General features: G+C 41.5%; 1 protein-coding gene across 1 annotated transcript in view; it reads right to left on the bottom strand.

The window, feature by feature from the left end:
• The window catches only part of rem2 (RAS (RAD and GEM)-like GTP binding 2), a 52,571-nt gene extending 37,686 nt beyond the window's left edge, over window positions 1-14,885 (bottom strand). Inside the window, exons 1-3 of the mRNA XM_072688293.1 lie at window positions 14,616-14,885; window positions 10,094-10,415; window positions 7,906-7,979 (exon numbers count right to left, since the gene is read on the bottom strand). Of these exons, the coding sequence (XP_072544394.1) occupies window positions 7,906-7,979; window positions 10,094-10,415; window positions 14,616-14,627 (408 nt within the window). The 5' untranslated portion in view covers window positions 14,628-14,885. The remainder of the gene's footprint in view (window positions 1-7,905; window positions 7,980-10,093; window positions 10,416-14,615) is intronic.
• Window positions 14,886-20,468: the final 5,583 nt, after the last annotated feature.

Genomic DNA, 20,468 nt, shown 5'->3' with positions numbered 1-20,468 from the left:
TTGCTATCGTACACCCCGCCAACAGTCTATTTTCACGCCTATCCGCCCGCATCGTTTAAATAGCAACAGTGCTTGTGAATATATCTAAGCAGATGGGCGTGGTGGTCTCGAAATGTAAAGATGTGTTCAGGACAATTTCTGGCGTGCTGCTATCTTGAAAAATGGAAAACACAGGATCGGCACTGACCGAAAACAACCCAGGCAGACGTCAACAGACAGACAATCAATGCCATCTTGGCAGGGAATGTGCAGCAGTGCACGAACCCGTAGCATGTGCCAATTGGCAGTTATGCTAACTTTTACATCAACAATAAACAGAACAACATTAAAATAACATTATTCTAGAGTTGCTCCACCGCTTCAACACACCTTCCCAGGCTATTCCCAGTATTATAATAGCAGTCTGCCAATGTCAGACCACACCTGGCCCTTAAAGAGAACGGCAAGTGACACACTGATTGGTTTATTGCATGTTACGCCCAAAACACACCCATGATTAATTAAGAGATTAAGTACATGCCTTTTCTGCGTTTCCGACGTTACAATAGCAAAGACACTGACACACCCTTAATCAGCTCGCCTAAGATCGCTAAAATAGGGCCCATTTTCTTCACTGAAATGAGTTCCATGTTATAGTCTAAAATGATGATTCTTGGCCAACGGCGTGAAAGAAAATCCTGTGCAGGCCCAAGTGACCTTGGTTTTGGATCAAGATGGCAAGAGGAAAACATAAAAAATGACACTGCAAGAGGGTTCATTACTGGGGCACGGATGGCAGGAGCTTCAGCCACCAAAAACAGGTCACCGCTTAACTGGCTACTGCTTCAAAAGGACTAAAGTGACATCTGCATTCAGATCTATAAGAAATCCAGTAAACAGGGTTGAAAATTGTGGTGGAAAGATGCACTTTCAAAGCATAAAGAAAGGCTATCCTGATAAGTTTGGTGTCGTTCAGGATGACGGTGCCCCCATCATGAATATTTTGAGATGCTGAGTGTTTTAGATGTGTTAGTCTATGTGTTAGTCTAAACTCTCCACCACCATCATCATTACAACACCAACTGAGGGGAATAGTGGTGTTCCATTCCCCCAGTACTATTCCAGGGTCTGTAGACTGTAATGGTGAAGCTGTAGCTAATGGTGGCCTACCATTTTACTGAGACACAAGATTTATGTATGTTGGTTGGTTTGTCCTTTCATTTGTCAGCTGTCTGAAGCTAAGCTAACAAGTACATATGAGCAGGGAGAGTTCTGGGTCAACATCTTATGGACAGATGAAATGAAGCTTAACCTGATCCAAAGTATACAAGCACATTTGTGAGACAGATGTGAAAAGGATTTGCAACCAAGCACTTTGCATCACAATGCATCAAATGGGCTGCAGTTCTAACAGAGATGCAAATATCCAAGCTGATACAATAACATCATGATCACAATTTCATTTCGATGCCCATATTCTGAACCATGCCCAAATAAGAACACACAATTATTGATAAGTCAAACTGAATAATTGACACATTTTAGCCAAATACTTACAAACCTGACTATAGTTCCTTTGGTCACATCTGTGCATTCAGTGTATTTAAATTTCTGCAGTGAATTTTTCCTTAAAATTAAATGCAATTATTGGACGGCGAGAGATCTACCTGTGCATGTTTTCTCGTTGGATTTGATTTTCGCTTGTTTGTTCCAAGCTCTTTTTTGGTCACAGGAACATGTGGCTGACCAAGTGGGGCATTGGTAATGTGATGTCCTGTTCAATGGATGGATAGGATTTGAAGAGAGAGGGCTGGTGAAACAGAGAGGGGGCCTGGAGCATGTCCAGTCTTTGGCTCCCTCGCTGCTCTGGAGCCCGTCCAAAGCCTGGAGTCATTCTCTAATACACCTCTACTATGCTACTGACATACAATACCCAAACCTGTAAACAGACACTCGCAAACCCACATTACAATTACCCACATTATGAGATTTACACAGAGATTTAAAGAAATATGGAAGATGAACCTGAAATAAACAAACAACAAACATTAGAGACAGAGCCTGTGTTGTAAATGCGTGCGTCTATGAGCTTGGGGGCAGATTTTAACAACGTACTTCTGGGAATAATGTCTGCATCACATGACACCTGTGGGTTGTTTTCTCTTTTACAATAACCATAACATGCTCCTCCTGCCCTGTTTTTGTAACAGTACAGTGCCTTAACGATGTGCTTGAGGTTGTGAAGCCAGGTAGATTACCAGAAGCCATCTAAAAAACCCTGCCCAGCTCTGGAACAAGACTCTTTGGACAGGTGAAACCATGATTAAGCAGAGTATGGAATCGGAAAGGAACTGTTCATGATCTGAAGCAAGAGCACTTCATCTGTCAAACATGGCGGGGGCACTGTTATGACATAGGCATGCATGGCTACTAGTGAAACTGGGTCACTGGTGATTATTTATGCTTTGACTACTTATAGAAGTGGCAGGGTGAATTCAGCCAAATGCTGCAAAACTGATAGGACGGAGCTTTACAGCACAGATGGATGAAAGAGCTGGGCGATATGGTCAAAAATACTGTCTCACGCTATTTACACGATACACGATATTAATCAGGATAGACGTGATCGCAGACAGTATGCATTAGTAGTGATGGATTGTTAAAAACCACCACCCTCCCATATTTATTACAGTGATTTTTATTGAAATGTGCTGTACTTTATCCAGTTAAACCTGACTAATTACACTGTTTGTAATGAAACCTGCAGCTGATCAGTGTTATTTAAGCACTGATCATATCCTTGCTATGCTTAAAAAAGCATACTGTGCATCACGCTAGGAAAATTTATCACAATATGATAAAATATTGTCATTTTTTAGAACTTTTTAGAGTAAAGCAATCATAAGGTCGCTCAAACCCAACCCAGCAACTGAAGGCGGCTGCAGTAAACACCTGGGTAAAGCTCCTCAAAAGGAGGAAACTTGCAATGTCCAAGGGCTCCAGACTTCAGGCATTAAAAATATTAAAAATAAACCTTATTTTTGTGAGTTTGTCTGATAACTTTTGATCCTGTGAACATGGAAAATTGATTTCTTGATTAAAGCACTAAGATATGTGGTACAATATTACGTGGAATAAAATCTTGGTAATATGAATGTAAATGAAAGTTAATTCTGCCTTTTTTCTTCTCATATAAAGCCACCATTTCAGAGAAGGTTTTCTTATGAAAGACGAAAAGGACTCTCGGTATAATTCCCCATTACTGGGTCTCTGGAGCTGTTCTAAAAGGGAACAGTGTGTAATTGAATAATGTATTCAGAGTGATTTCTGAGCTTTTGGTCGTGGACATTTTAAGTGAGGGGCTCTGGACACGTAGATTCGGGTTTAAGAACAGCCCAAACCTGAAGCTGCTGCTAGTTCTGGAGTTGCCTTGCAACAATGAATGGACTGTGAGGAGGACGATATGGATCTGGCATGACCTAAATTTTGGTTCGTTACTCGATTCAAGACAAGGACTAAAGTAAATTATTCAGTAGCACAGATGCTTCGAAGGATGCAGGCTGAACAGTGATTCTCACAGCTACAGGATATTTGAGATCCGAATTTCTGGCTCTGAATGGGTTTCTCTTTTCTTTCTAATGAAGTTAGAACCTGTGGCTCTTCAGGACCCCCAATGTAAATGTACAGAACATGTCTTACGAATATATTCCCAAAGTCTAATGAATGTGTGCTGTATTTCACCAGAATTTCTCCCCTCTCTGTGTAGAATGGGAGGTACTAAAAGTGGTCATGCTTACAAGGCTAACATGACTGTTTGGCTAGAGCATGTTTGGCAGACATGACCTCACCTGACCCTAGCACCAGCCCTCCCATCTTGCACCTGGCCTGTCACGTCCTTGCGCTCCATATTTTACCACCTCTTCTCTCCGAACAAACAACAAACATCATCATACTTGAGAGAAGCATGCATTAGATGGGGAACTTAAAACTGCCGCACAAAGAAGCCAAAAATGGAGAAGCCAGTAGGTTTTCTGTTTTATTGCAGCCGGTCTTCAGCTAGCAAGCCACGTACTGAGCAGAGAGGACACTGAGAGGACACTGAGAGGACACTGAGAGGACACTGAGAGGACAACAACTCTATTTGGTAATTACGATAATAAAAAGACTTGTTTCAATGTTCTTGTTACACTGCTAAAAACATAGCTGCACTATGCTATGCTGTGCTATGTGGCTCCTGTGAGCTGTTGTGGTGGCATAAACTGACCAATAAAAGCACAGCTTTTCTTTTTTCCTCCCACATACAATGAGATGCTCACTGCATTATATGACCTCTTCTCAATCTATAAATCCCATTGCACATTCGGCAGGTATTTATAGCCCAATCGTCCTTGTGCAGCGCCATCTGCCAGAGCCTGAAGTAACTACTACCTTAAATGTCCCTAAATGGTCTCTTGAAGAATGACTGGAGTTACTCCAAGTCTGAGGGCTACGCCAAGATGGCATCCATCGCAAGGGACCATAACTGAGAGGTCCAAGCACTACATGCTAGGACTGGATATCGGTCCTGATGCTAACAAAATTAGCTGGATCAGGTATGGGATAATTAGGCCGATCCACAGGAAGGATCCATTCACTAAAGCAGATTCCCGCAACGGCGGTATTCTAGGCTTCAAAACTCAGGATCAGAGTAACCTACAGACATGATACACATAAAATAGTAAACTTGAGCCGGTAATGGAGGACAGCCGAGGGGGAGGGGGTAATATCGTCACTGCCACAGCTGGTCTGACAAACGAACAGCAATTCGGTTAATTTATATCTGAGTTACTTTGTTATTGCTTGGTTTACAAAGTTAGTAAAACGATATGTACGTCAGTCCTGATGCCTCAAGTCTCTCGCACATGGTGAGGTATATAGTTTATTAACTCAACAACTGTATCGGATTGGTATCGGCCGATACGTAAGGTTTATGTATCAATATCGATACTGGGACACACAATGTTGGATCGGTGCATCCCTATTTAAAACTATTGGATCCTTAATTGAATTTTTGACCATATAGAATTACATCAGCTGATATTATCAGTACTTCAGCTGGTATTGTGTGACATATGCACCATAGATTTCTATACACACAGTCACGTTTGATGTTTCATGTCTTATTTAAACTGAAGTGTCAAAAACAAAAATGCATTGCCTTTGGATTAACAGGTCACATTGGCACAGACCAGAACCTTGAACAGAGCCTTTCTTTATGGTGCCTGCTCACAGATAATAAGTTGCGGTTTGCTTGTGTCTGGCCCTTCCTGATTTCCCAGAGAGATAAAAGGCAGCATGAAGCTCTGAAGCCTCCAGGCTCTTGCTGTAACATAAGTGGAACAAATTACATGAGAAAGAAAACAATTTCTTCTAAAGAAAAGGAAACGAAGGGAAAAGAAACAACCAATAACAGGCCGGTCATTGCCTCTGGGTACAGAATGGAGCATGGACTCTTTTTTCTTCCAATTTTAACAAGAACCGTTACAATAAACAGCAACTGAGCTGTAACCAAATTTAGGATGTAAAGTGTCTTATATGTACTTGTTTACAAATTGTGTGGCGAGTCTTTTTGCAGGTACATGCAGGATTTTCACTCATTCGATGGCCCATAATCATGCTCTGAATGAACATTTTACACAGACGAGCAGAGGGTATCTACTGCTTTGGTAGGATAGGCCAGTCTTTTATTCAGATATGAAAACCCACAACCAGCGAGAAAGTAAAAAAGTTCATAAACTAAATCCCTGCAGTGAGCTCTGACGGTCTTGTTCCTCTGGGAAAATTTTGATTAGATTTTAACAATAATAATTCTGCTGAATTCCGTGACTAAACGTTGGGCTCATTTCTGTGGATGGTTCTCAATTCAGGTCCTGGGGCACCACTGACCTGCTTGTTTTAGTGTTTTTTCTGCTGTAACACACTAGTTCCTCCCAGAAAGGGCTCATCAGCTAGTTCATTACCTGGATCAGGGGCGTTGTGAGTAGGGGAAACTCTGAATGTGCAGTGCTACTCCAAGACCAGGACTGAGAACTGCTGCGTACATTGGGCACATTCCAAGTTATGTCCAAGTAATGCCCCTTTGAGACCCTGCATCTGCTATAAATAAGGTCAGCCTACAAACAGTGATTCTATGGTAGTGTTGGTGTGTAGTGCTTGGTCCCCAATTATTGCCACTTGCCATGGAATTAGTCTATGCAATTAGATGAATGCCATCTTGGAGTAACCCTCAGTCTTTTCTGATCAACCTTCAACAGACAATTTCAAGTCTGTCAGATGAGCGGCAGCGGATACTGACTCATACAGAGAATTAAAAGGCCAGCTAATACCTTGCAGACATACGAACCTGCGCTATAGGTGTTTATACTTGACTGTGTATCTGTTTGACTCTGGCTGTACCTGCTCTGCTCTGTCAAATTCCGTCAGTCCTCAAGCTCATCGAGTAAACCGGTTCTACCCATTAGAGACGCAGCCATTTCCTCTGATGGCTATCACAGGTCCTAGACCCTTTGCTGGTGAAATAATCCACATTAATAAAGTAACTAATTGTGTTTTATTTGATTGTTTAGTGTAATTTTATTTGATTACATTTGTATTATTATTATTATTTAAATATATGAAATGTGAAATATTTATTATTATTTATTTTGTTGACACTTCGGTTCGTACTACTTCAAGAGCAGTCATATAAATGGCAATGTCATTATGTTACAGAATTTTGTTAGTACTTACAAATATTTTTTTACATTTCTTTTTACAAAAAAAAGAATTTACATGAAATTTCTTTCTACTCAAGCTTTGTAAATCCTTTTGGTGGTTTTCAAATGTGAGGCTCACTGGTTTTAGAGCTGCCCTTGGAGATGGACAGTCGAGGGTTTATTATGGTGTAGAGTTAAATAAATGTCCTTATAGAACGAATGTGGCAATTTAGATAAAACTGCCATGAACACAGCAGACGTTTCACACATACAGCTAACGTTTTCAATATTCTTCATCTTATTCATGTGCATAAATAGTTATAGGTTTTGCATTGGGATTTGCAGATGACTGACTGATGTTGACTGGAAAGTAAACCTTAGTTGCTAACATTGATAAACAGCTATTAGCGATTATGAACAAAGAAGGTTTGCCAATGTGTGTTTAAGCAGCATTTACAAACTTAAAAAAAAATATAGGGCATGCAAAGCCAAAATATCCAATGCCTTTTCTAGGATCTCACCGTTTCTCTAGGACAGTTTTAAGAATTTTCTTTCTCAGGACATGCGGGACACCTGATGTTGCGAACAAAGCAAATGACGTTTATATGATTGACAAAAGTAAAATGACATGGAAAAAGTATTTCATTTTTACTCTACTGGTTCCAGCTCTAACAGCTTAGTGCTTGGTCCCCGATGGTTGCCACTTTTGATGTAATTTACAGACAGATGCTCAACTCTCATAGTGCTTTCAGCAGTGTATAGCAATCAGTGTTTTAAAGCAATTCTAAAATAACGTTAGCTAGAAATATTAGCTATATTTGCTCCCTTACCCTTTAGAAAATACTGAAGGCACACAACAACATTTGATAAGGCTATTGAATAAAGTACACTTGAAGTAGGTGGGCTGATTTTATCCTCCTCATTTAATCACACGCTTGCTAGTTTAATTTCACAGTGCTTCGCCATCCACCATCGACTGGAAATCTGAATACTGGAGTAGCAGTGTTAATAGCGACATGTGTAAATGAGTGGCAGTGTCAATGAATTCCAGAGTGCAGTGTGTAAGATGGAGTGACAGATACATGGGTTTGCAAAACATGTGTGTGTGTGTGTGTGTGTGTGTGTGTGCGAGAGAGAGAGAGAGAGAGAGAGAGAGAGAGAGAGAGAGAGAGAGAGAGACAGAGAGACTCACCTGCTTCCAGTTATCATACACCAAGATGGAGCTATCCTCATCATCCACGGTCACTCTTCGCTGATAACCCTCATCTACAAAACAAACAGATTTATTCTTCACAGATGTCTCTTGCTCGTTCTCTCTCGCTATACTTTCTCTCCCAGTATAAACAATCTGCTTGGTTCGAGTGGCACTCAGACACCGAGCAGAAGCCACGCTCCAACCCAGACGCAAGAGCTAGTTATCTGGCAGCCCATTAAATCTGCGGGACAGATGAAAGGCTAAGCTATTAGATGAATGCCATCTTGGAGTAGCCCTCAGACTTTTCCAATCAACCTCCAGGAGACCCTCACTGGTAATCTTTTCTTCATTTCATGTGTCAGATGAGGGCCAGCAGATACTGACTCACAGGGGACTACAAAAGCCTTTTGGGGTCCCGCTTAGGGGGCTTGCACTTCAGTTGGTCAGTCTACATTACCGTTACTAAATAATTCACAACAGTTACTGTTTAAAGTCCTAAGACTGTATTTTTTTTTTATATTAAATAAATTTTTAAAAAATCACATTTTGCAGATTTACCAGAATTTATGGAAACCCTGGTGTAGCTAACAAAGCAAAACCTTTATGATGGATAAAGGTAACATGAACACAGAAAAAGTATTTTTGTGCTCTACTAGCTCTATAATAGTGCTAGTGCTTAGTGCTTGGTCCCCGATAATTGCCCCGATGATGAATCCAGCGCTCAACTCTCACAGTGGTTGTGACAATCCACAGATATCAATGTTTTACATCAGTATTTACATGAAAAGTAAATGTTAGCTGAGGGATTGGTTGCTAACAATCATCAATAACATAGAAAAACTATGTTGTATAACATACAAGGATAGTAGATCACTATATATCTCGGGAGGATCGTTTTTGCAATTTTCTCCCCAGTTCCACCATCACCCATTCCCACCCCCTAGACACTGAGGGTGAAGTCTAGCAAATGCCTCCTCTGAGTCAGGTGAAGCACCACTGCATCTTTTCAAACTGCTGCAAATGCAACATCATTGGGCAGCTCAACACGCTTGGAGGAGAACACTAACTGCCACTTCTTCTGAGAGTACTTGGGTGAATAGCAGGGGTCACCCTATTGACTTGTGTTTAGTAGTGTCTTAACTTAGAGGTATCTTTGAATTTTAGTCTATTCAAACTAGCTGAGGTTATTCTTAAGTAAATAGCAAAGCACTTTTGTAAGTCACTCTGGATAAGAGCGTCTGCTAAATGCCTTAAATGTAAATCTAAATGCGATCGGGCAAGAGGAAGAGCCATCCTACCTACCCCCAAGAGAGAGTAAGGCAAATTATGCTGGATTCCCAGGAAAGGATGGCTGAGGCACCAGTGGGAATCCAACTCACAATGTCAGGGTGGTAGAGTCAACACACTGAGGCTGTTAACACCTTGCATCAACATCTTGCTCAAGCTTACTTTGGTTGTGTCCTGTCAGTTCAGGGGGTCGAACCGACGACCTTCCACTCACAATCCCGCTTCTGTCTTGAGTTCTTATGTCTGAAAAGACCTCTGGACAGTAAGGGGGCTGCAGAAACCCCAGCAGCCCGCAACCCCTAGCAATTCACTGTCCGACTAAATGATTTTTTCGCATATTTAACAGTGCATAATAAACTGGTCATAACACATCAGAGAAACACTCTTAAAAGAGATGAGAAGCACCCACTTTTGAGGGCTCCGAGTGGTCTAGCAGACTAAGGCCCTGGCACTATGACCCTAGGATCACTGGTTCGAATCTTGGGTCATGCTGCCTGCCATCAGCAGCCAGAGTACAGGAGAGCACAAATGACCTTGCTCTCTCTCTGGGCAGATGGCTCTATCTCTACACATTGCTTTAATGTGATGCTCGCCGACACCGGCATCTGCTAGCCTGGCAAATCCTTCTAGCCTAGCGTGTTGGTTGCTTTGCCGGCAGTTCAAAATAGAGACAGTGGCTGGTTGGCATGTGTCAGAGGAGGTATATGTCAGCCCTTACCTTCCCAGTGTTGGGAGCATTACATGTGATAAGAGGGAAAGAGTACTCAGGAGTGGCTATTTCAAATTGGGGAGGGAAATATAATAATAATAATAAAAAAAAATCAATATAAATGTAAATCAAAATTGTCTGAACTAAACACTTTAAGGGGCAAAAGGACAACTGGACGAAAACACTGACCAACTTGAGTCTCAGAGTCGACGGAAAGCGATCTGTCAGACAGCCCGGCAAGGGACAGCGCCAGAGAGGATTTGCCCACCCCATTCTGCCCCAGCAATACGATTCGCAGGGGCCCGTGGTATTTTTGCGGTGGGGGCTTAGGGGGCGGTGGTGTGTCCTTGGCGTCACTGCTGCTGACCGGCAGAGGGGTGGGCTGATTTACACCTGGCATCCAATCATAGTCCTCGGAGACTGCCTCCTCCCGCCTTAGCAGATGTTTGATAGGTAAAGGGGTGCTTCCTCTGCGTAGCGGGGGTGCAGCAGATAGAGTCAAGCCATAACCCTGTGAACACAAAATAATCCGTTACTAAAATGTTTTATTATTATTAACATTATTTGACTTTATATATACAGTCATGTCACAATATTATGACCACCTGCTTAATAGTAAGGGAGGACACTAGCGAAACGTGGCTTGTTGATTGCTCTTTACCACACGCCGGAGTCGTCATTCCTCTCTGGCATGACTTGGCCTGTAGGGCACCACTGCGATGCTGTTGGGAGGCGCTCAATGTGAGAGAAGTCTATGCTCGGTACACCTTTACTATATAGACTCAATTAGAACATCACACAAAGTCAATGGTTTCCGAGATGCTACCACCCTTTGCCCGTCAGATGCCCCATTATCATGCCCTTTTGGACATCAATCAAATCATGCCCTTTGCCTGTGACGATGGTTCTGCACTCTGCTACAACTGACAGGTGTGCTTGCTTATTTATACGTGCAGCAAACACATGGCATCTGTGATGTCTTAGGCGATGGCCTGAGTTCATTCCAAACCAGGCGTGACAGTGGGCGAAGGGTGGTTGCGTGGTCTCGGAAAGCGCTAACTTTGTGGGATGTTCTAGATCAGCTGTAGTGAAGGTGTGAAGTGCCTCCCAATGGCATTACAGTGGTGCCCCAAGGGCAACTGCTGCCAGAGGGGTCCGACGACACGATTCTCGGTACATCCTCACTACGTTGACATGACTAGAATGTCTCACAATGTCTCATAGCTGTTCCCAAGAGGCTACCATCCTTTGCCCATGATGATGGTTTTGCACTCTGCTACAACTGACTGGTGTGCTTGCTTATTTATACATGCAGAAAGAGTCCCAGACGGAGTTCACTCTAAACTCATTCAGGCATGATCATAATATTCTGATACGACCGTGACAATGTTCAAGAGCAGCTGTAGTGAAGGTGTGAGGTGGCCCACAGTGGTGCCCCAAGGGCCACTGATGCCAGAGGAGTATGATGACTCTGATGAGACGTACAGACCAATCGATGTGCCACCATGGATTAATTATCCTCTATAACAAACACCTTCCTACCTAATGAAGTCCATGCCAACATCTAATAATATGTAGAATTCTATTATAATAACATAACAGATTTATGAAATAATAATCAAAGTATGTATGTATTTATTATAATTATTATATAAGTGTACAACATTCATGAACTACTAAAATAACTAAATATAGCAACTGGTTTGTTACATGGAGACCAGAAATAAAGGTCCCTGTTGCAGCGGTCAAATTTCATTCAGCAGGCAGGTTAAGAGCGAAGATGACATCCTATTTCCGGGTCACAAAACTAATATCCTGCTCTGGGGGTGATACATAAAAAAAATGCTGAATAATGCAAACATTACCCTTAGATGACTTTTACAGATTGTGAAGACCCACATAATCAGGTCACATGACATTACTGAGCCAATGATTTATTATTTAGAGCAGTACGCTTGTAGTCATAACATTTACATCAGGAATCTATTGTGTTATTAACCAGATGTACAGATGTTCACTTGGGATTTTGCACACTGTATAGGCTATACTGTATAGCAGAAGTAGGTCAAAACACTCTATGCTCATGTTAAAGTACACATGTAAAACACATGTAGTTGTATGCAAACATTCTGGCACTCCTGGCCTAAATTCTAATGAACTCATTAGGCCTTAATTGGCTCATTATGTTTAGTTGGGTAGATCAAGAACAGTCATTAGGAATGGGCAGCTGATGAGCATTTATGCCTCATTCTAACCCTCAATAACCTTCTTGAGCTGATTGAGAATTTGAGAATTAAGCCAATTGACACTACAAATCAAAAGGAAGGCTTTCAGAAGACGGCGCAATCTGATGAAGGCTATTAAAAGCAACGGGCCTCCAGCCTGGAATTTCCATGTGCGAAATGTTATTGAGGAATGGCAGTTACGAGGAACTGTGGAAGTCAAGGCAAGAGTGTTTTCTGGACAATAGAAGTCTTCATATTCTGGCCAGAAAGGCAATGCAAATTCTCCAATGACAGAAAGTAGGTGAAGAAAAGGGCCTGCCACTGCACTGTTCTACTGTGCAGCTTTGCTTCCACAGACAAGACCTACATGGGAAACCCATCAGAGGAAAACCTTTACCTGCAACCTCTTCGCAAACAAATGTAGATGTGGACTGATGAAGTAAAGAATTATGTGGAGGAAAAAAAAAGACTGATCTAAAGAAACTCTTGCCAACTGTTAAGCATTAAGTGTTTGTGCCAGCCAGTGGCACAGAAAATACTGCATAGGTAGACGGAACCTCTTTCCTTTATATATTTCATTAACTTTCAGCAGCTTCTTGATTTATATGTAACACAGTCAGCTTCTACAACAAGACAGTGGTCCAAAATCTCAAAATCCACCATGATCTACTTCAATAAGCTCAAGCTGAAGGTTGGAGAACGGCCTTCTGAGTCCCCTGACGAGAACTCCACTGAAAATCTAGATATTAAACATGCTTTCCAGCAAGACAGTCCAAGAAGATCACCGAACCTGACGTATTCTGCAAAGAAGAGTGGGTGAAACAGCTATGAGTGAGAACAGAAAGACTCATCTCTGACTACAGAAAGCATCTGCAAGCTGTGCTATCTGCTCAGTAGGTCCAAACTTTGGCATATGCCATAATTATGGTATTTCTTATGCTCATCAAAGAAATACACTAGGTGCAGTGTTTACTTCTTTTCAGACCTAATGTATTATTTGGTCAAAGGTGCCCACACTCCTGCATCAAACTCCACATACCCATACCCAGGGCGAACTGGGCCACCAGCAACTCAGCGCTGCTGAAAGATAAATCTCTTTCCGTTTACACAATAGCTGGACTAAAGGAGCACTTGCTCTATTTACTGCACTGAGGTTACACAGGGACCTGCCATCAATATTAATGCAGCAATTAACCCAGGCTTAGCACTGCAGGTGTGCCGGGGACTGTGTTAGGCCAATGTACTGCCAGAAGCCTTGCACACACACACACACACACACACACACACACACACACACACACACACACACAAACATGCGTACGCATACACGCAACCAATTACCATAATTGCAATGGGCTAATTAATTAAATCATAGTCTATTGTATGGAAGACAACAGGATGACGATACAACTCCTACTGTAGTCTACCTCCATTGATCAAACACTATACTGCTACACAGTAATTATAATATTAATGACTATATAATTACATTAACTGTATATGTATGAGACTATCAACATAGCAAACCTAATACACAGACACACAGATATATATTACTCTAATAATAGTCACAATTATTATTGCCATTCACTCTTATTATAGTCTGTATTGTTAGCATAAATGTTATATTAGTGTATTCATGTGCGTATTGACCCTCTAAACCCTGTAGGTAGGCCCACATGTCTTTAATATTAATATAATTGACCTCAATTTCATAGGCCCTAAAATAGAACCTTGTGGCACTCCACATTCATCACCATTTTATTTACTATATGAAAAATAAACATTAATGTATTTATATAAGTATCTGCTTATCGTTGCTGTTGTCTATAGTAATTAACATAAATGTTGTGAACAAGATTGAGGTAAAATAAATAATATATTTATGTAACTTGTCATTAAATGTCATTAGTATATTCATATAATGAGCTCAAAACTGTCAAACAGTTACTGTAATTATGATATTGTTGGATCAACACATGTTCTGTATTTACTAATATGATTAATATAAGAAATTGTGAATCTACATGAATGTCTGTCATTAATATCATTAATATGATCTTAGAAACTCGTGTATCTGTATTTGTCACAGTTAGTCAATTAACTATTAGCCTGCTATTGTCTAAGACAGGGATACCAACACTGTTCTTGCTAATATGTTGAAATGACACCAAATATTATTTAAAATATAGAAATTGTTTTACCTTAATGGTAAAAACGTCAAAAAAAAAGGCCCCCCAGCCGACTCTAGGCAAGAGGGCGTGTACCCATGCAGCGTACGAGGCTGAAGTTGGCTTGTCATTCGAATTTTCCGTTCCACCTTAAATGCTCTAGCGGTTTTAATAGGGCGCCTGTGTAAGCGCCCGTATAAAACCACCGCACCATTTAAGGTGGAACGGAAAAGTCAACCAGCACACCAAAGAAAAGGGACAAAAATCACATCGTGTCAAGTAGTGAGCCTTCCTGCTCTCCTATCAGCCCTTTACCTGCTCCGACATGGTCCTCAGGTCGTGTTTGCTCACAGAGAAATTCCTTGCTGAAGACCAACTCCCTCCATGGCATGTTCGGCGAGCGTCCAAACGTGAGGAACCGTGCTGTCCTCCGTCCTTCTCTCCTTTCCCCCTTCCCTTACGAGCCGTTAACAATACGCTACCGCATGACTTTTCGTGAGGGGGGATGAAGAAGGCACACCCCGCTTCTCGCTGACAACTCACGTCAGCTCCTAGCCTGGCTCTAGTACACCTGCCTGTGAAAGTCTTTGTAGTGGCTCTCCACGAGCAGATCCAGACAGTGCCACGCCTCCCTTCGGGCGGCTCCGCCAATGAACGTTGACGTGTACCTGTATTGTCTATGAGAGGGAGGAGGGAGCGCGTCGTGGCCACGCCCCCTCTTCTATATACATGCGGTGTTTATGGGGCCTCCTCATTTGCATACAATATTGACGCATGACGTCGTCTGACACAGCGTCCATTTTCCTGCTGCTATGAAATTTTTCATGAGCTGCTGAAACTCCTGAAGCTTCTCTTGACTAGACCTGCACGCAGAAAGGGAATTCCTGGGATTTCTATGGATTGAGATGTAAATAATGTCAATTATAGTGGTTTCTTGTTGATGGGGGAACTTTCCTAATGTAATATAGCCTTTTTGTTTGTAATCAAGTCAACCTCAGTCTTCTGAGCTTATAGGCAGTTCCTCACTTAAGGGAACTTATGTTCCTAGGTTATAAATTCATGTTAGAAATACGTTATTATAAAATAAATGTCTTAGGACTTAAATATATCATTTATTGCACTTCCAATATTGCACAAATATTACCATCCTTAAAATGAGTCATTACAGCTGTATGTTTCTGTAAGGAATTATTTAAAGGTAACAGTTGTTTATGTCGTAACCATTGACAGGAAGACTGACAGGGAAGCACAGGTCAGCCATGAGAGAAGTGTCTGGAAAAGTGAGTAATTTAATCATAATAAATATGTTTAATCATATTTATTATATTTTTATATTTTAATTTCATTATTATTAATTATTATTTATAATCACTGCTGTCCATTTTTAGTTTTCTCCATGGTTTGAACCCTGCATCTGTAAACTGTGTGAATAATTCTGGATGAATCGACCAATAGAGATGCTCTAAAGTCTTATTTTACATTGACCACATTGAGTTAGTCCCCATTTTGGAGATACAAGTTTTTCATCTGACAGTGACGATATGTTGAGTAGTGCTAGGAAATCCATGATCTAGGGGTCTTTTTCCTTTAAAAATGAATAATTGTCATTACCACAACACAAATCTGAGTGTGATGGCAAAGTTTTCAGTTTCACCTTCAGTATCTCCTCCACTGCTTAGAAATTGAAATGAACTGCAAGCGAAACGTCCTAAAATTAATTTTTACTGTTTTTCAGTCAGCATAGACGTAAGACATCAGTTGTAATGAATCCAGAAGAAAGGGAAGGATAAAAAAGTAAGTTAAACCTCTGGATTTACCTGGATTTCTTTACAGCACATAAACATTTGTCTTGACATAATTAAAACAATATTTTTGCAATTTTTGAAAAAAAAAGCAGCGTATTCATACGTTTGTAGGTTTAATGTAATAAACCTGCTAAAAAATCCAGCTCAAGGCCAGCTTTTGCTGGTAAGTGAGACATTCCTTGATGGTCAAGGTGCTTGAAAACCCACTAAGCAGGTAAATTAGTGGTAAATATGAAATAATAAGGACAATTTTATCTTACAGCGTCGTACCTGAATACATTTTAAAAGCTACATTTTAAAGCTAAAAGCTTCTCAAAACAATGTTGTAGGCATCGGCCCGTGGATTCTTCTATCATGATCTAACTGCGGAAACATCCAGCTCGAGACCAGCTTATACTGGTCTTAGCTGGTTTAAGAAGATTTTAGATGATCCAAGCTGGCCGTCGATGGTCAAGGCTAGTCATCCTTGAGAAAACACACCCTACACTGGTAAAATAAGAACAATGACTCAGGTGTCAGACAGCATTATTTTTAACAAATGAATGCAACGACCCTGCTGACAAATTCAGCTCAGGACTAGCCGCAGCCAAGTTAGTCTAAGTTAGTCTATGATGGTAAGGGTGGTTGAAAAGCTGGTCATTCAGACCAAAACTGACCCCATGCTGTTTAACCAGGTATGGTTGTCTGTTTTCATTGAACTTTGATGGAATAGATGGTCCATCAGGCTGCCTATTCAGACCAAGCTGGTTGTCAGGCTGGTCAAGGCTTGGTCATACTGGCTGACTAGTTTGGCAAGGCTGGTTGACCAGGTTGGTCATATTGGTCAACAAGGTTGGTAAAGCTGGTCATGCTGGTGTAGCAGCTCTAAAAGAAAACATGTTAAAAACTTTGCAACTCCACAATGGAAAAAATTGCAGGAGAAGAAAAAAACGCTTCTTAACTTTCAATGGAAGTCAAATGTAAAACAATTTTATTCCACGTTGTTTTGGAGCATTTCTATTGGTCCGTTCAACATGAAATTTGGACGCATTTTAAAAAACAACTGCCACATTCACATTGTGTCAAAACGTGACCAGGCTATTTCAGGGAACTTTCTGTTAGGGAACCTTTTAAGTAAATAACTCTGGGTGTCTGGTTTTCATTCACAGCTATTCTAACTCCCATCACACCCCTTTCAAATGACTTTCTACAACTCGATGAGTTAAGGAGGCAGAAGTTTTGAAAAAGTTGGTGGAATTCCACCAGAGGGAGGCAAAGCTGAGATTCATGAAGATGCTCAAAACGTGAGTGAACAGAAGTTTCGTACCTTATAGAGCTGTTCAAAATCAACACTAGACAGATGATTGACAAATTAAAGGAAAAGACAGAATACATATGTGCAGAAAGCCAATTAAGCAATTATGCAACTGCTCTATGACCTTGCGTGTCATGTCAGATCGTATCTAGGACCACTTCAGCTGGATCTCAGATCAACGTAAAAAAGCAAGGCGAGCATCCGCTTAGGATCCAGCAGCCACAAGGGTGGGGCCTTAAAAATCGCTGGTCTTGCTACTGTCCTATTATGTTGTTTGAAGACGGTCAAGTGAAGGGGAAGTGTGACTGGTTAATCTTTTAAGGCTGAACCGCTGATCCATACCAAAGTCCTTACAGGCAAGTCGTCTGTTCACTTGCCGGCCATCTTTGCAACGCCGCCGGGCAGTTATTTCCAGTCGTACAAGACCAGGCTACTATCTCTCTGAATGGAGAGAGACAAACACATTTTAAACATACGACAAAAACCTCATGAATAGTTTCATACTCTCAGCTTATGATAGCTGATGATTTGGTAGAAAACTTTGAGAGCAAGTGGAGAACTCTCTATTTTCTGGGCTGGAGTTTGGGTGGCTTCTGCTTTGTGGTAGGAAGCCAAGTCCCTCCTCTGATGTGTGGAGACAGGAATGATTAAAGGGGAGGTGACAGGGTGGTGGAGGGTTGCGACAGACACATGGACAAGGTAGAGGTAGAATTTATAGGATGTTAGATTAGGGAGAAGTGGCTTCAGGCATGGTTCTCCTCCCAAAGTTCACTTATTTCTAACCTCCACTTATAGCATTTGGCTCAATAATGGCTAATTTTTTGGCTTGTTCTGTACTGATCTCCTCTACATTGCTTAAGCAGAAAGCTGATCTCCTCCAGAATGTATACAGGTAATCAAAGATTGATCTGGGTTACTGTATATGTATTGTACATATTTTATGAGACATTTTGCCAATTCAAAATAATGACCAGTTCTGTCACATTCACATTGCACTTTAGCCTGCTAATGGGGCCTGGGGCTACAGGTGGTCATGGGCTCTATGGGTCTAGTTAAAATCCCTCCTGACTGTTACCAGGAATCTCAAGTTCATCAAGCGGACAGACACTGCACACTGATTACTTAACTAACAAAATCCATCCCACCACTTCTCACAGGCACGTACTAAACGCAGGGAGCAAAACACCCTTAGTGCCACCACTGTTATATATACACACTGTTAAAATGTTTTATTGACTCTGACAGCCACCAGTCAGCATCAGAGCTGACCTTGTTAATAAATCTGGCCAATCAACAGTCCCATAGAATATATTTATAGGCCAGTGGAGGTTCAGTGAAGTACTCTCAGCCACTGGGATTAGGTGTCTCCCCAAAGAGACTATTAGAGTCAAGCTTTAGTACAGGTATATGCTGATGTAAGGGTGTTTTGCCAGAGCATGGCATCGAACCAACAACCTCACATTTTTAAAGATGTCATATTGTCCACTGCTCTAATACCCCATGAGATCTAGTATGTGAGTGAGTTATAACTCTTAATGTAGGTGGTCTCTTTAAGGGCACTCCAGAGCCGACCACTGGGTTTTTTACAATAACTTCGCTCTGCAAATTACCATCATTGACTATGTTTGTATGATTGTTTGAAATTACTACATTGATGCATTTTTTTTACAAAGGCATTAGCCACTGGCCAGAGTCACTCTCCCTAGGTAGGCTCCCACTCTCCCACTCTCCCACTCTCCCAACTCTCCCTAGGTAGGCAAGGGCCACTCTATAACAATGAGGCTTGTGGAACCCAAACAAAACCATGATTCATATAAAAATATTATTCTTATTTGTTATTATTAGACGACCACAATAGCACTTGTACAGTTTGAGGGCAAAAGGGTGGGGGTTCAGCCGACCTCAGCCCCCCTCTTGGGTCTGATATCAATTATCAGTTAATCATCTTATAATTATATAGGCTAACCTACTACAAGCACATGATCACTCAAGTTTGTTGATGGTGGAACAGACGGACACCAGTGTTTCTGGGTGCTCCCATGTCTGTGTTACCTTCTGGTACTCTCATTTAATAGGGCTGTTACAGTCAGATCTGCTGGAGTCGTTAGCCATACTCTGATCATGTTCACATTCTCTGTTCTCCAGGAGTCCAATTAGAAATCATATCTATCTTAACCTTCCCAGAGGTAATGACTGCCCACTTGTGTGTTCCGACTACATTTACATTTACATTTACATTTACGGCATTTAGCAGACGCTCTTATCCAGAGCGACTTACAAAGTGCTTTGCTATTTACCCAAGAAAACCTTCGCTAGTTAGAATAGGCTAATAATTCAAAAGATACCTCTAAGCTTAGACATTACTAAACACAATACAATAAGGCGACCATAGAACTATTCGTCCAAGTACTCTCTGAAGAGGTGGGTCTTCAGTCTGCGTTTAAAGACAGCGAGTGACTCGGCCGTTCGGACACCCAGGGGCAGCTCGTTCCACCACTTTGGTGCCAGGACAGAAAAAAGCCTGGACGCTTGTCTTCCGCGGATTTTGAGGGATGGCGGGTCAAGCCGAGCCGTACTTGAAGCTCGAAGGGCTCTTGGTGCGGATCGGCTTTTGACCATTGCCATCAGATACGGAGGGGCTGGTCCGTTCTTGGCTTTGTAGGCCAGCGTCAGTGTTTTAAATCTGATGCAGGCAGCTACAGGAAGCCAGTGGAGAGAACGCAGCAGTGGAGTGACATGGCTAAATTTTGGGACATTGAAGACGACCCGTGCCGCTGCATTCTGGATGAGTTGCAGGGGCCTGATTTTTATTATTATTATTATTATTATTATTATTACCACCACCACCATTAACTATTATGACTTTCATTATATTAGTTATATTATGATGATATCTGCACACCTGACCAGAAGAAAAGGTGGTACAGTGACTTTCTAGCAATAATTAAAAAGTAATCTGACCAGAGGAGGATGGGTCTTCCCCAAAAGGAGTTTTTCCTTTCCACTGTCATCTTTGGCTTGCCCACTGGGACATGTTGATCTTTTGACTCTTAAATTACTGGAATCCTG

This window comes from Salminus brasiliensis, chromosome 9 (assembly GCF_030463535.1).
Source record: "Salminus brasiliensis chromosome 9, fSalBra1.hap2, whole genome shotgun sequence".
Taxonomy (NCBI): domain Eukaryota; kingdom Metazoa; phylum Chordata; class Actinopteri; order Characiformes; family Bryconidae; genus Salminus; species Salminus brasiliensis.
Note: the sequence above shows the minus strand (reverse complement) of the source record. Positions and strands in the feature narration are given on the sequence as shown.